The sequence below is a fragment of the Rhinichthys klamathensis genome, unplaced genomic scaffold (genome assembly GCF_029890125.1).
Source record: "Rhinichthys klamathensis goyatoka isolate OS25496 unplaced genomic scaffold, OSU_Roscu_1.1 h1tg000059l_1, whole genome shotgun sequence".
Classification (NCBI taxonomy): domain Eukaryota; kingdom Metazoa; phylum Chordata; class Actinopteri; order Cypriniformes; family Leuciscidae; genus Rhinichthys; species Rhinichthys klamathensis.
In genome coordinates, this window is record NW_026606604.1 from 2,571,947 (window position 1) to 2,588,043 (window position 16,097).

At 40.3% G+C, this 16,097-nt stretch overlaps 1 protein-coding gene across 2 annotated transcripts; it reads right to left on the minus strand.

Moving 5' to 3' along the window:
* Positions 1–3,387: 3,387 nt before the first annotated feature.
* Positions 3,388–8,299, minus strand: LOC130083890 (acyl-coenzyme A thioesterase 9, mitochondrial-like). 2 transcript variants are annotated; one of them, XM_056248938.1, is made up of 16 exons: positions 8,185–8,299; positions 7,903–7,991; positions 7,575–7,601; positions 7,162–7,207; positions 6,898–7,068; positions 6,414–6,451; positions 5,634–5,717; positions 5,439–5,542; positions 5,278–5,351; positions 5,126–5,193; positions 4,925–5,036; positions 4,746–4,836; positions 4,560–4,645; positions 4,385–4,472; positions 4,132–4,282; positions 3,388–4,040 (listed from the first exon to the last, which is right to left on the minus strand). In XM_056248938.1, exons 1-16 carry the CDS (start codon positions 8,196–8,198, stop codon positions 3,979–3,981), a joined length of 1,305 nt encoding a protein of 434 aa, XP_056104913.1. In that variant the 5' UTR covers positions 8,199–8,299; the 3' UTR covers positions 3,388–3,978. The 2 variants fall into 2 exon arrangements, with proteins under 2 accessions (XP_056104913.1, XP_056104914.1); XM_056248939.1 differs by lacking the exon at positions 7,575–7,601.
* Positions 8,300–16,097: the final 7,798 nt, after the last annotated feature.

Below are 16,097 nucleotides of genomic sequence, written 5' to 3' on the forward strand. Positions count from 1 at the left end.
GAAACCAAACAGTGTCATTGCCGGGCGGGGATTTAAGCAAATTGGGTCAATAACCTCTGCAGTGCGAGGGTCGCTTATTACCCTTGCCTGCGCAGTTTCAGCCACAGGGAATAGCCTTCCTCCATATTTTGTCTTCCCCAGGGTAAATTTCAGGGACTACTTCATTCTGAATGGACCTACAGGTTGCAAAGTAGGTGCAAACCCGTCAGGGTGGATGAAGGAAGAACACTTTTTTGAATTCCTGAAGCATTTTGTGGAGAATACAAAATGCACAAAAGAGAAGCCATGTCTCCTTTTGCTTGAAAACCACGAGTCTCATCTCTCTGTCAGTGGCTTGAACTATGCCAAAGAAAACGGTGTAGTCATGTTATAATTCCCCCCACACTGCTCCCATCGGCTACAGCCTCTTGACCGCACTGTGTATTGGCCTCTGAAGAGGCATGTCAACACAGCCTGTGACTCATGGATGCTGAACAACCCTGGGAAAACCATGTCTATGATGTGCCTGGAATTGTTGCCACAGCATACCCATTGGCTACAACCCCAAATAACATCCAATCAGGGTTCAGGGTGACTGGAATTTTCCCCTATAACAGAGATTTTTTTTTCCAGAAGAGGCCTTCGCCCCATCTTATGTTACAGACCGGCCAAACCCCACCCAACTGCCAATCTTGTTGCTGTCCCTGATGAGCTTCAGTCTGTCATTGACAATGCTGTGCAACAGCTTCACCCTGCCATTGACAATGCTGTGCCCGGACCAAGTGGTTTTTCTGCTGGTACTGGGAGACTTCCCCTAACCCCAGAAGAGCTGCGCCCATTCCCTAAGGGTGGGCCTAGGAACGTTAGTGGTGCCATCAGGAGGAAGAGGAAGACCGCCATCCTGACAGACACACCAGTCAAGCGACAACTAGAGGAACAAAAGGCCGCAACAAAGAAGAGACTCTTCAAAAAAACAAGAAGACACAACTGAAAGCTCCATCCAAAGCTCAAAAAATTGGAAAAGGAGATCATCATCTGAGTCTGATGAAGAGGAATACTGTCTGGTTTGTTTAGAGTCATATGGGAATAGCCGACCTAGGCTAGGCTTCAATGCCTGTATTGCAAAAAGTGGGTCCACGACTTATGCACTCCAGATCTACCAGTCTACATCTGCCAGAACTGTGATTCACCTGCTTGAGACACAGACATGTTGACATGCTAGTTAGCCTAACAGCATACTGCATTTTTTCTGTTACTCCTAATACTACACACACACACACAAACTCACACACAATTTACGTATGTTAAAAATAATGAATATTGTATATAATATATATAATATGTAATATATAGTAGGCCTATATAATATAGTATATATAATATTATATATATATATATATATATATATATATAGACATCATATTATAATAATACTATTTATAAATATAATAACTGTCTGGGGCATTTAGAGTCTTAAGAGAATAGCCGGCCTGGGAAAGTTTGGCTTCAGTGCAACTCGCATACACACACACACAACCCACACATACAAACTGTTGTTTAGTTCAAATGAATACAATGTCGTTTGTTTTGAGTTTTATGGGAATAGCCGGCCTGGGGAAGTTTGTCTTCAGTGCCACTCATACACAAACAAACACACACACACATAGTATTTGTTTTTGGTTTGGTTAATAATTCGGTTAAAAATGGGCAGAAATTCTGTTGAATGTTTTACTGCTTCTGGTTTGAATTAAATGCTCAATTTCTTTATATTTGTCACCTCATTCTTTGTAACTATCTGTGTCAACCAACCCCATTGCATGTCCCAACTAACCCCCATACTGGGGCTGGTTGGCACAAGTGCACAACATGACTTTAATGATGAATAAAACATTTCTAGCAATCATTTGTGAACATTAAATGTATCTGTTGATTAACTGAGATCTTAACCTTTCAGTTGTTACTGGTTAGACTATTTTCACATATAGCATGACTGAGAAATATGACAGAGAGAGTGTGCCAACCAACCCCGCTCTCCCCAACTACTCACTTCAGTAATCCAACTGATATTGGACACGTTTACTTGTGGAATAAGTCAATCAAGAGAATACATATGTGATATATGAAGCAATATAGATGTATATAAAGATATTTAAGGTTCTGTGTTGTTACGACATAACATACTTAATGCTGCACTCACGTGCTATCAGAAAGTTAACTACGGTAGTTAAAAAATTGGACATGAACTCCCGCTCAAGTCAAAATTTACTTATAGCACGTGAAGGCAGCAGCATTATACATGTGAATAAAATATTAAAGGCATTTTAAAAATATTGATAAAAGTTTGTATATTTATATATATATATATATATAAAACAAAAACATTGAAACGGCATGCATTCATTTGTCAGTTTTTGATCATTCTGGCACAGGTAGTGTGTACATGAAAGGCATCATATTAACTTCCATATTAAATCTGTACGTTAACTTCTTAAGTCCATTGCAGGGCCAAACTACCATTTTTCACAAATTTCCATGGTTGTTTATAACATTTACAATAATAATAGTGAAAAAAGTTCATATTCCAAATTGTCAGCATTCTGAAACATGCAGATATAACTGCAAAACCTGATTCTTTTCCATACTGTCACCGAGCGCCAGGGGCGTCACTAGGATTTTCATTTTAGGGGGGCTAAGCCCCCAATATGACTTTTTTTTTTAAATTATAAAAAAAAAGGTAACATTTTAGTTTAGGATCTAAAGCTCATTATTAACCATTTTCATTACCATGCAAAGGCACGGTTTTATAATAACTGTGGTCCCAAATGTGAGGTAGGGCAAATAGGGTGGTTCGGGGTCTCCCCGAGAAAATTTTGGTTTCTCTGATCTACATATGTGCATTTTAAGATGTTCTGAAGGCCAAAAAACTTGGATAGTGGGCAGCTGATTATTTTTCTCTCCTCATCAGCATCACACTCTTTTTCTCTTTGTTTTTATCTTGCCCAGCTGAGCTTTGACTGATTTAGGCTTTTCATTTTTGTCTGTCAGTGAAGAAAGTAAACATAGGGTCAACTGATAGGTTGATTTTGCCTATGAATCATTTTCTCAGACTCGTTTATTTACTGAAAGCTACTAAAGGTAATTAAGTTTATTAAATGCATTCACAATATGTAGGCTAGTGGCTACACATTCATTATTGATCTTATGCCTAATACAGGGCCGTAGACAGGGCTTTATAATCACAGAGGTCCTAAATTTGAGGTTGGTAGGGGGTTCAAATTTTTTATTTATCTGATATGTGCATTTCAAGACGTTTGAAGACCAAAAAAAAAGGATAAGATATAGCTTTAAAACCATGTCAGTGGGCTGAAGCCCCCCTAAAAAGGGCCCTAGCGACGCCCCTGCCGAGCGCTCTAGGACAGATGTGTAAGGTAAAGTTTTTGGAGTTATTTGATCTCCAGTTTAGGATCTCCTTGTTTCCTTTTGAAGAGAGCAAGGAAGGAAGACTGGATTTATACTCCGAGTTTGTGCATAAATCTCGGTTGTTCATGAATTGCTCCGGCAGGATTTAGATCAGTAACACTACAAAACAGGTCAATTGGACCTGTACAACCAAAATCACTTGGTTGAAGAGTCTTTAAAGTCCTCTCTCCTCATAAATGTCATTCTAGTGCCAATAAAACATGGTCTGATGTAAGTCTCAATGACTAAATAGGTTGCAACAGTACAACAATTGATATATGCCTGCATAAAAAAACACCCCTAAACAGCTAAACACACCATTTCCTAAAATGTCCTCTCCCAATGTAAGCTTGAAATTGTTTAAAAAATAATATATTACATTCATGTAAAATGCAGCGAGTAATAAAATATATAAATATAAAATGACGAACTAAAATTATAAAAGCTGAATCCACACATACAAATTGTCATGTAACTACAGCTGAGACCGTCACTGTAGCTTTGGCAGGAATCTCATCCTATCAGCACATCTTGGAATGCTCAAATTTGGGTCCTCATCGTCTCATCAAAGTGCCTCTTTCCATCCAGGTAAAGCATAGACTCTGCAAATAACAACAATATCAAGTTATGAATAATTCTATTAAAACAGAATGTAACAATATGCATAAATAATAAATAATATTTATATCTGACCTCCATAGCTCTGTGGTACAACAGATGGGACCTCCTTCTCAACATGAAAGGTGAAGTGAAACACATTGGTGGTGCTGTGCTGCCGGGTCAATGGGTCAAGCACCTCTGTGTGAACCCTGACCTGGACGTGCATCTCTTCTGTGTAGCAAACCTGACAGCAGAGTATTTTCAACAATCTTAGTCTGAAGTACAAAAAAGAAAAAATTGGCCATAAATTAGTGCATTTGCTAATGATATTAAAGAACTTAGAAACCTGTGAGGAAAGCAATAGCAAAGAACCAATTTCTACTGGCTTCCGAAATAAGATATCATCGACAGCCACCAGCGTTGGTCTGCATCCACTGAAAGACACAAATAAAGCCATGTGAAGAAATGAAAGACTTCTTTACAGTAAATATTCAGTAAATAACAAAGGGGAACCCTCTTACGCAAATGCACAAGCATTGGCCCAACCGAGTTCATAAGCCTTTCTCATCAAAAATCCTCCAAATATCCGGTTAAAGATATTTCTTTCCTGTATAAATGCAAATAATAAAGAAAATTCAGGCACATAAAAAGCATTACACCAAGGTACTCATTTCATCAGTCAAGGATTGCAAGAAGTTTTCCCTCACTTGTGGGTGGCAGATCTCAAGCCCTTTCATTTTGGCATCTTCCATCCACAATGAGTTAGGCGGTAAAATCCGACTTCGAAAGCTAACAGTTCTATACGGAGAAGGTAACTATTCTTAAAAAATGGCTATAAAAATTAAGGCACAGATATTTATATCTGTGTATTGTTAATAAATCTCACCTTGAGTCTAGAGTGTTGAGGAACAGGTTGTGAACGAGAGTCCTCTCCTCAGCTGTAGGGGCCACTTTAAGAAGAGAGGCTGTGCTCAGCTCCACACGCCTCTTCTTGTTAACTGATCAATATAAAGACCATCAGTCTTACTCTATATGTTTCAAGTTGAAGTGGCAATTGTGATTGCAAACACACAAAAGTGCTACTCACTTTCACCCTGTTGAAAAATGGCCTCTTCTTCTGGTCCTTCTGGTATCAATGGGTTTATAAAAGCTGCCCTGGATAAACAGTACATAACCCATGCTTTAATTTGCAGACATAAATCATGAACGCGTTGATCATACAAACAGGTTTAACGTTACCTTTTGTTTTCAGGATCTCGAGCCACCATTACAAACGTGGCATCTAATACATCTGTGTAAGTCCCATTGTGATACTGAGAAAACAGTTAGTTTTATTTTAATGATCTTAATATGTGCAAAATGTAACATGTATATTTCATAAAAAAAGACTTCAGCTATACCTGAGACATGTGCATTTTAGCTTCTATTGAGGTTTTGCCAACCCATGTCACATGACCTGTGAACTTGATGTCACAGTCTGGGTAGATGATGTTTTTTCTCATGTCTGTGAAACAATAAAAAAAAGTGAATTCAAATAATTATTAAAACAAAATAAAATAAAACTATTTATAAGACTTCTATACAAGAGGCAATACCGATCTTGTCCACTAGGGCGGTGACAATAGACAGTGGAGATCTTTTCAGCTCCTTATTCCATGTGTGAGAGTAACAGATGAGCACTAAGGAGACAAGAATGAGACAGTATGTGATAAGACAGAGCGAGTTATGATCAGCCCATACACTGCTGTGCTCATCTACAGCTTAGCCACTGTTGGGCCAAACTGTTCTAGTTGCTTAATCGTTCCATTCCGTGCTGTACAGGTATAGTTTTATTTTCCGTTCCATTCCGTGCCGTACAGGTATAGTTTTATTTTCCGTTCCATTCCGTGCCGTACAGGTATAGTTTTATTTTCCACTGTGAGGCTGATAAAAGAGCTCTTTGGAATGTAATACAAATGCATCAGTCGTTGCCTTGGTAAAGCAAGAATTTACAGACAGTATGAGAGAAACTGGTAGCAAGGCAACCAATCCTGAGTGTTGACGTCACACAAGAACTGTTCATAATCATGCCGTGGCGAACCAAGCTCAAGTGGGAATAATAACTGAAACAGTTTTTTTTAGAACCGACGGGGGACAACGGCTAATGGTTCTATGAAGAACCTGTAACATCCATAGAATCTTTCCATTGCAGAAAAGGTTCTTTATAGTGTAAAAAGATTCTTTTGAATATTAAAATGTTCTTCACACTGAGACAAAATGGTTCTTTTAAGAGCTGTTCACTAAAAGGTTCTTTGGGGAACCAAAAATGGTTCTTCAATGGCATCACCGTGAAAACCCCCTTTTGAAACCTTTATCTTTTTTTAAAAATGTATTACCTGCTAAACTGTCCAAGTCCTCCAAAATTCTTCCAAATCTGTTGAGAAAAAGGTATTTAGGGTAAGGTATTCGTCATGAAAGCAAAACTGACCCTATGTACTTTGTTTGTTAGTACTTCATTACTAGTCTTGTGGTGAACAATTAATCAGACAAAGTTAATACACAGAAAAAAGTTTGTCGTGGTAATCTTTAATCAAAATCTGAAAATTTGCTGCTACTCTGGGACGGAAATCCTTCTCTGATGAATATCCTTAACCGCTCCCCTCCAACCATCAGTCTGCTTTGAGCGAGGCTAAAATAAAACCCTGTCCTCTATTCAATATTTTGTTTCACTTGCAAATACGTCTCAACACTGCAGTAAAGTTGGTTACAACTTCCAGTTCATGGGGACTTTAAGCAAAGGAAAATGTACTCTGATTAGAAAGCATATTCAAAAATTGCATATTCTAAATGCCACTATTTGTATAACCTGCCTTTTAGTACCTGACACTGTTGTGATAGTTTAGATATTTTTCTCTCAAGGCAGGCTGGGTACCCAGAGGAAGATGAGCCTCGATTGCACTGTCCTTCATTGTCTTTGCAGGCAGTTCATCCTGACTCTGAGCAAGATACTGGCTTAGTGATGCACGCTCAGTTAATGCTTGCTTATGGTCTCTGTACAATGCAATGGAGAAAATAAAACATTTTATGTAAAGTGGTCACAATCAACAAGGACTATCATTCTGCAAAAGAAATAACATAACATACTTCCAGTTGGTAGATGCTCCAACTATCTCCCTCAGCCTGTTGCGAACTGTGAAAATAAGGAGGAACAAAATAGAGTTTGAAAGATGCACTGAGACATCACATACTGTATATGTAATAAAGAGTAGTGTTGGATTGGAAAGCATAGCAGAGTCTGTATCATCCAATAACAATATGGAGACAGAAAAAAGTAGTGAGCAGAAATAATGTATTAGAGAGGAACCGAGACTAGTCTGCATGAACAGGCTGCTCACAGGGTGAAGGCATTTGAAAAGAAAAGACACTAGATGTCAAAGTACAAAGAACTACATGCAATGCACATGTATCACGAGATAACAGCAGGACAGTGTTTATTAAGCCACATGCAGAAAGAGTGTCTGAGCATATCAAAGAGAGTAAATGTTCTTCCATTTTACCATTGCTCACAAGTAAAAATGTGTTTCCTGTGGGGACATAAAAGTGGGTCAGGAACACCGATGGGAAATAACTATAATAATTATATATATATAAATAAAACTAATTATTTTATATAATAATTTATATAATAATAAATATATATAGAGCAAAACAAATATTTTTAGTCCCACTTTACCTGCATTCATCCTAAATGAGGAAAGTAAGCACTAAAACGTTGTTTCAGCCTGATAACTAGCACACTCACTGACAATATTTCATTGATTGTGACTGACTAGGTTTAAAGTGTTGATTGGATTGGGAGTTTAAACATTCTTTTTTTATATTTACCCTCAGCCATATCAGGTGCCTTCCCTTGTCGGCACATTTGACCCATGGAAAACCCTCTGCACATTAAGGACGATGCAGACTTCAGGACCCTTTACAGAAAGCAAAGAAATGGGAGTAGAGAGCTGCCATTACTTCAAAAAATACTAACAGCAAAGTCACAAAATCATGCAATCTTCAACAAAAGAAACTATGTTTTAAAAAAAAAGGTTCCAATGCATGACTGTACAAATGTGACGCATGACTGTACACAACAAATGACTGACGCAAGATTGTAAAACTCACCGCGGAGAAAGCATCTTCCTTCTTCTTGGCTAACCACTTTATAACAGCACGGATTTCGTATGATATACAACAGCTCACTTCTTGCTTCTTACAGCGATGTCTGTCAGCTTTCTTGACAGTGATTCTTACTTCCTGGTCTGGGACGTATGTGAGGCTAAACTACCGTACTTACCGTGTTAAAAGCGCACGTCTTCTTCACTAACGGTCCAACTGTTAATGTTTTTGTTGTTTTCTTTTACAAGCATTTAATTAATTAATTAAATAAATAAATAAATAAATAAATGAATAAAATAAATCTTCCAGAGATCGCTGTAACATGCAGATAAAGATGTTTTGGAGACAAACAAGATTGCAACGGAAAATAAAAATAAATAAAAATAACGGTCCAACTTCTACCGTAATTACGGCCGTTATACTTTAAGTTTTCAAAGTAGTCAACGAGACAAAAGTGTTAAAAAAACGTTATTGAAACATTTGACATGAGTTTACACATCTTCTAGATTATTCTAGAAAGAAATAAAGCTAAACTAACGATAACATTAACCTACTAATCTGAGACCTGCATAATCACGTTTGCACTTTATTTTTCACCAGTATCAAATATGTCACATACTTTGCCAGATTAGTTAGTTGTGTGTGTGTGTGTGTGTGTGTGTGTGTGTGTGTGTGTGTGTGTGTGTGTGTGTGTGTGTGTGTGTGTGTGTGTGTGTGTGTCTCCTATTGTTAAGATTGTATGTTGTTTGTCCTTTTTTTGTTCAGGGAGTGAAACCTGGGCCAATAAACAAAACGGTCATCAGCAAACCAAGACTCAACCGGCTCATGGAAGGAGGAGTCAGGTGAGGTAGTGAGATGCTATTGCAATTACTGCATCATACAGTCTACATATGTATATATACACACACACAAACACACACAAATAAATAAAATAAAGATTCCATAGGTGTCACTTACCTGCAAATATTACTAACACTAATTACACTACTAACACTAATACATTCTTTCACAGGAGTACACTCTACAAGGGCTTGATTGGGGACCCACTAGACATCTCTTTGCTACTGATGGAAGACATGTACAAAGACTTTAGCATTATTGAGAAACCTCTAGCAGCAACTATGGGCATCAGTGACGAGAAGACCCTTGTTGAGACAGCTTTTGGCTTAGCACAAAGGGGGAGTGTGCTCTCATAACAGCAGCCTGTATTGCCCACAAAGTCAGTCAAGATGCACCAGGATCCTCCACCTTACCCACCGCTGCCTATTGGGGAGTACAGGCTTGCCCCGACAGACTGTGTGCATGTGTGCACTGAGGAGGAGCACTTCCACTTTAAAAGCTTGAATGTGACACTGGACATGGCCTATAAGATTGCGGCAGCGACAAGAGAGCAGGCAGCAGACCAGGAGTGGCATCAGCTCCGCAGGCCTAGGATCACCTCCTCACATTTTAGAGAAGTGTGTTTTGTGAGGGGGGTGAGCTCTGCAGAGTCTCTTGCAGTAAGAGTCCTCAAAGGAACAAGGCAGACTGCAGAAATGAGAAGAGGTGCAGACATGGAGTTTGAGGTGGCAAGGGAGTACTGCCAGATGAAAAATGTCAACTACACACCCTGTGGCCTCGTCATCCAGCCAGATGCCCCTTAGCTTGGTGCCTCGCCAGATGGCTTGATTTTTGATCCATTCGCACAGCCACCGTTTGGACTGGTTGAGATAAAGTGCCCTAATGTGAAGAACTATGTGGACTGTAAATACCTTAAAATGCAGGATGGCACTTTGGCTCTTCGTAAAAGCCACTCTTACTTCTGGCCGGTGCAGGGTCAACTGTTGATCACTGGCCTGCAATGGTGTGACTTAGTGATTTGTGCTCAGGAAGACATGCTGGTGCAGCGTATCCAGGTTGACCCAGAGGTAAAAGCAGTCATCAGAGAGAGGGTGGACCAGTTTTACTTTAAAGTGTACATGCAGAAGTACTTGTCTGTCTCCAAAAGATCTTACTGATCGATGCAGGATAATTCAGGTGGGGGCCTTTGTATGAAGAAAATGAAATGACCTGCAATAAACTTTTGTTATTGTGAGAAGCAGGAGTACAGTACTTTTTTTCACAGTTCACGTTTGTCATTTATATCTAGAAATTAAACCATAACTATTTTTGAGGGTCTCTTACAGGCAATTTCAATGTTTCATGCATCACTGTTGGAAGGATGTTCTTTAGGTCAGCCAAACTCTTTATCGCCAAAGAAGCAATATTTGCATCAAAAAGTTAAGTTTCAGTTTCATTTATTTGTCATTCAAACATGTTAGACATGAAGGAACGAAATTCGTTTCTCAGGACCAGCAGCGTAATACAGAAAAAATGGCAATTTAAAATTCTAAGATAGACCTATATAAAACGTATAAAATACATCTCTATAAACATTAAAATACCCTTAAGTTTATAAAAAAAAAAACATAGACCATAATTAACCCATAATATCACAAAGTGCCTTGTGCAGTAGCAGCATCGAGCGAGCAGAGGGCAGAAGGGCCCCGAGGAGCCCTAAACTAAGGAGTTCATAAGCATAAGGGGAGTGTGGTAAACAGTTTATTCGCTGGATGAGTGGAGTCCTTCATAATGTCCAATGCCCTGCTTCTGCACCTGCGGACATAGATGTCGTCTAGGGAAGGAAGGCTGTCATTTGTTGTTATTTTCCTAGCAGACTTAACTACTCGCTGCAGCGCCTTTTTGTCAGCTGCAGAGCAGTTTCCATACCAGACAGTGATGGAGAATGTCAGTGTGCTCTCCACCACACTCCGATAAAAACAGGCAAGGATAGCAGGGTTGAGGCCGGCCTGCTTCAGCCTCCTTAAAAAGTGCAAGCATTGGTGGGCCTTCTTAATAATGCTGGCTATGTTGGTGGACCATGTGAGGTCGTCGGAGATGTGCAGGCCCAGATATTTAAAGTTGGTCACCATTTCTACAGTTACTCCATCAATGTAGAGGGGAGGAGGTAGGGTATGAACTCTCCTCCTAAAGTCCACAACTATCTCCTTAGTCTTCCCCACGTTGATGCAGAGGTTGTTTTCTCTGCACCAGACCACGAGTTCCTCCACCTCCTGCCTATATGCTGACTCATCATTGTTAGATATCAGTCCAATCACAGCTGTGTCATCTGCAAACTTCACTATGTGATTGCTCAGATGTGTTACAGAGCAATCATATGTGAGAAGCGTATAGAGCAAAGGGCTCAGGACACATCCTTGTGGAGAGCCCGTGTTGAGTATGAGGGTGGAAGATGAAGTGTCGTGGATCTTAACCGACTGTGGCCTGTTTGTCAAGAAGTCCAGGACCCAATTGCAAAGAGATGGTCTTAGTCCCAGCAGCAGCAGTTTGTTAATTAATGTCTGCGGAATGATGGTGTTAAAGGGAGATGTAAAGTCTAGGAAAAGCAGCCTGACATAGGAATCCCTGCTCTCTAGATGGGTAAGAGCAGAGTGGACGACAGTTGACACTGCGTCAGACACGGACCGGTTCCTTCTATAGGCATACTGATGGGGGTCCACATTGATATTAACAGTGCCTTTTATGTGAGCCAGAACCAGACGCTCGAAGCATTTCATGATCAGTGGAGTGAGGGCCACAGGACGATAGTCATTCATGCTTTCAACCACTGATTTTTTGGGCACTGGTACGATAGTGGACGTCTTAAGACAGACAGGCACAGTAGCTAGGGAGAGTGATAGATTAAAAATGTCTGTTAGCACCCCCGTAAGCTCCTGAGCGCATTCTTTCAGAACCCGGCCAGGGATGTCATCTGGGCCCGCTGCCTTGCTGTCCTCACTTCCTCAGCAGACACACTGAAAGATAGCTCACCTGGAGATACTGTGAGCTTGGTACTTTTGGAGGAGTTTAATAAGTCAAAGCGAGCATTAAAGGCATTTAGATCATCAGGAAGGGATGGGTCCAGGGGACATTCTGCATCCTTACCTTTATATCCTGTGATGCTCTTAATGCCCCTCCACATGCTCCGGGGGTCGTTGGTGTAAAAATGACCCTGAATCCGTAGGGCATAAGTAGCTTTAGCATTTTTTATGCCACCCACTAGTTCCTTCCTAGCTGCTCTCAGTGCCACTGCATCCCCAGACCTGAAGGCTGAGTCCCGTGCTTTTAAAAGAGACCGCACTGCTCCATTTAACCAGGGTTTCTGATTTGGATACATGGTTATTTTCTTGGTGGTAGTGACGTCATCGATACATTTGCTGATGTATCCACAAACAGATAATACATATTCCTCCAGGTCCACCCCATTTCCACCTGTTGCAGCTTCCCTGCCAGGAGGTACGTTCAAAACAGTCCTGTAACATGGAGACAGCTCCGTTTGGCCACACAGTGATGGTCCTCTCTGTGGGCTTGTTGTTTTTGAGTACAGGATGGTGAGTAGGAACCAGCAGGATGGAGATGTGGTCAGAGAAGCCTAGGTTGGGGCGGGGCACCGCTCTGTATGCCTCCCGTCTGTTGGTGTACACCTGGTCAAGTGTATTGTTTCCCCTAGTTGCTAAGGTGACATGCTGGTGGAAACGTGGCAGAACATCCTTTAGTTTAGCCTGGTTAAAGTCCCCTGCTATAATGAAAAAAGCCTCCGGATGCTTGTTCTGTAGCTCACAGATGTGGTCATGAAGCTCCTTGAGTGCTATGCTAACGTTAGCACTCGGGGGAATGTAAACAGCTACAATATACACAACTGTAAACTCCCGGGGCAAATGAAACGGCCGACACTTTAATGATAGGTATTCCACAGATTCCGAACAGTGGCTGCTCACCTGACTACAGTTTGTACACCAGTCTTTATTGATGTAAACACACAGCCCCCCTCCTCGAGATTTACCTGACAGATGGTTACGGTCAGCTCGGAAGAGAAGTAGCCCGTCGATCTGGTACACCATAATTGTTATATAAATAGGTTATATAAATACAGCGTATTTTGCAATAAACACAAAGGACAGAAAAAAGTTTTTTTTATTATTTATTTGTAACAAAAATAATTAAATCATTCCATATACAATGTCTCATGGTGACTATAAAAGATGTTTTCAGATTTCATATACAATACTTTACTGTATCAAAGTCCTTTTAGGCAAGTCATGCCACTCGGCCGCCATCTTGGCAACGCCTCCGGGCAGCTATTTCGGACTAACAAGACCAGGCTCCTATCTAAATGAATGGGCAGAGAGTCAGAACTGCAGTTTCACTGGTCACCGGGACATAAAAACTGCATGTATAGCAACAGCAGTAAAATATGATAAAAATCGCTGAAAAAGTGTGATGACTTTGCCCCAAAATAAGGTTTAAAACGCCTTTTTCCCCACAGGTTATACTTTTACTACGCATGCGCAAGGGTTCTCTCCCTCTCTCTCGTGCACGCACTACACAGTTTGAAGCACAGTATGTGCTCGCTCGCTCTAGTTTCCGGGAGATTCGCTATCAATCTGCGGGAGACTCCCGAAACTTCCGGGAGACTTGGGATGTCTGATTTTTATACAACTCACACATACACTGCATATCAAATCTGCCGCCTTTTCAAACAGTAACGTATTTTCCGCTGTCGCAAACCTCAACTGTGCGCATGCGTCAGTGGAACCAGACGATAGGCTTAAATGTTTCCCGGCTTGACTGTTAAAAGCAGACGATTGGCTTTCCAGCGGGAGGGGCGGGACATGTGCAGACAACCGCCATCTTTGGCGTTACGGGTTTTCCCTATTTAGTTGTATTAAGGATTGATGAAGTGGCATGTCTCTATATAAATAGTTTCTGACTGTATGCATGGTTTGATTTCATACATTTTACTAGAAGAGACAGAGAGGGGGACAATTAATGAACAGTTGGCACTTTGACAAATTAAATCACTCAGTCAAACATAACAAAACTTGTATTGCTACATAAACATGTATCATGTAATACATGCCAAATCTACATCAGAGAATCCAGTTCGTTGAAATTGTTATAGTTTATAAAGAGAGACAAATGGAACAGAATTGAGGGAGGTCCATTAGCAGTTTAGCGAGCAGATCTGAGACAATAATATTGACCATTCAGTGTGTTAGTATCCAGAGAGACTGGCTCAGTGAGGTTAACAGTTATTTGGCCCAAGCTTTGACCAGTGGCTTGTTTTGATAGTTTGTTAGGAGGCAGGCTACTGCAAAAAGCTGGTTGATACTGCCACAAATTGACAGAGGGATAATAGTGTCAAACAGTTTGTTCTCTTTGATGCGCTCAAACAGTTTGTTCTCTTTGTCCTCTGCACATGTATCCGTAACCATGCAATGTCCTGAGTGACCAGCACTTCGCCATGAGACAGCTGTGACTTTTTACTCAGAAAAGGTGGTCTGTAAACTTTGCAAGGCACTAGGTCGTCAATTCTGAATCCCTTGTCCACCATTACAGCCATGTCTTTATCCAAAAGAGGGATAATGCCAGATTGCCTGAACAATTCTTTGTCGCTGATCGAGCCGGAATACAGTGAGGAAATAAAAGTAACAGCACAATGTGGTGACACAACAATCATTCATTTTAGGGTAGTGTGGGATTTATACTGTTAAAAAAAAAAAACACTCCATAAGAGTAAAGATGAAGGCATCTGACATCTCATCTCTGTACAGTCAATAAGGACTTGGGTGTCAGAGTATTTGCCGAATACACTCGGCATCGTGGCTCTAATTGTCTCAGGAGGCATCCATATCCCAACAGCAACCAATAAGGTGTACAAAAAATTTACCCAGGTTTTGATTATCCTGCTGACGGTGGACTGATGAATATTGAAACGATCACCCAGATCTTTCTCCTTCAGTCCCAGTGATAGGTACACCAAGAACAGGAACAGTTCATCAATCATCTGAAGGCATCAGCTCTGGTGGGGAGCAGGGGGAACAAGTCTTAGTAGTAAAAACGATAATAATTTCATACTCATGGTCATCATAAATGTTTGTAAAGTGGGGTCCAAAAGTCTGAGACAGCTTGTATGTGGTTTTAATTATATTGAATTAGACAGTTGTGTTGTTACGGATGCAGATTTACCAGCAAGCTACTTTTATAAACAAAATGATTAAGTATGAACTATGCCTACCGGTCGACGAGGTGGATCAGTGGCATTGTCAGGAGCTGCTGTTGTGCTGGAAGTGGATGACTGTGTACCAACACGCACTATTCTCCTTGTTGCAGGTTCAATCTGTCTCCAAAATGCCTGTAGGTGACAGTAGCTGGCAAATCTAAAAGAGTGAAAGAAAATTATTATTACCTTTAAATCAAAGCATAACCCTTTATTGATGTTTGGAAAATGCATCATCACAAAGCTGAGATATGTGGTTCTCACAGGACAGAGATGCTACAAACAGGCTATGATGATCTTATAGATTAAACTAGCCAACAGTATATAAAGAAGTTAAAATAATCTCAACCTTAAACATCTACAGCAGTAAAATGAAACGTACACATAAACCAAAGGGATCATTTTACTGCACTATGAGTACTTTTACTTTTCATACTTTTAAGTACATTTTTCTGATAATACGTACATACTTTTACATAATTAAGGTTTTGAATGCAGGTAGTGGGGTATTTTCACAGTGTGGTATTAGTGCTTTTACTGAATTAAAGGATCTGAATATTCTGCCCACTACTGTGATTCATAAATGAATGGATTTGAACACAATCTAGGTCTGCAAGAAAGTCATAACCACAGAGGTATGCAAGTTACTGTAAGTATCATATGACATGATACTGGTATAGAATCTGAAGTCATCATCATCCGATGCTAAAAACCTCTCCAAGCCAAACGACTGCTTCAGTGTAACCTCAGCCATTCTCTTTTGCATCTCCTCTATCACCTGCTGCTGGGCCTCTATTTTCTCACATGCTATATATCCAAAGCTGATGGTTCTGGTTTTGCA

What these genes read in the sequence shown, in the direction of transcription:
- LOC130083890 (XM_056248938.1), bottom strand. An exon ending in ATTTTTACTTGTGAGCAATG is followed by an intron (nt 7,208 to 7,574) that starts GTAAAATGGAAG and finishes TTATTTTCACAG; the next exon opens with TTCGCAACAGGCTGAGGGAG. An exon ending in CTCAACACTCTAGACTCAAG is followed by an intron (nt 4,837 to 4,924) that starts GTGAGATTTATT and finishes TTCTCCGTATAG; the next exon opens with AACTGTTAGCTTTCGAAGTC.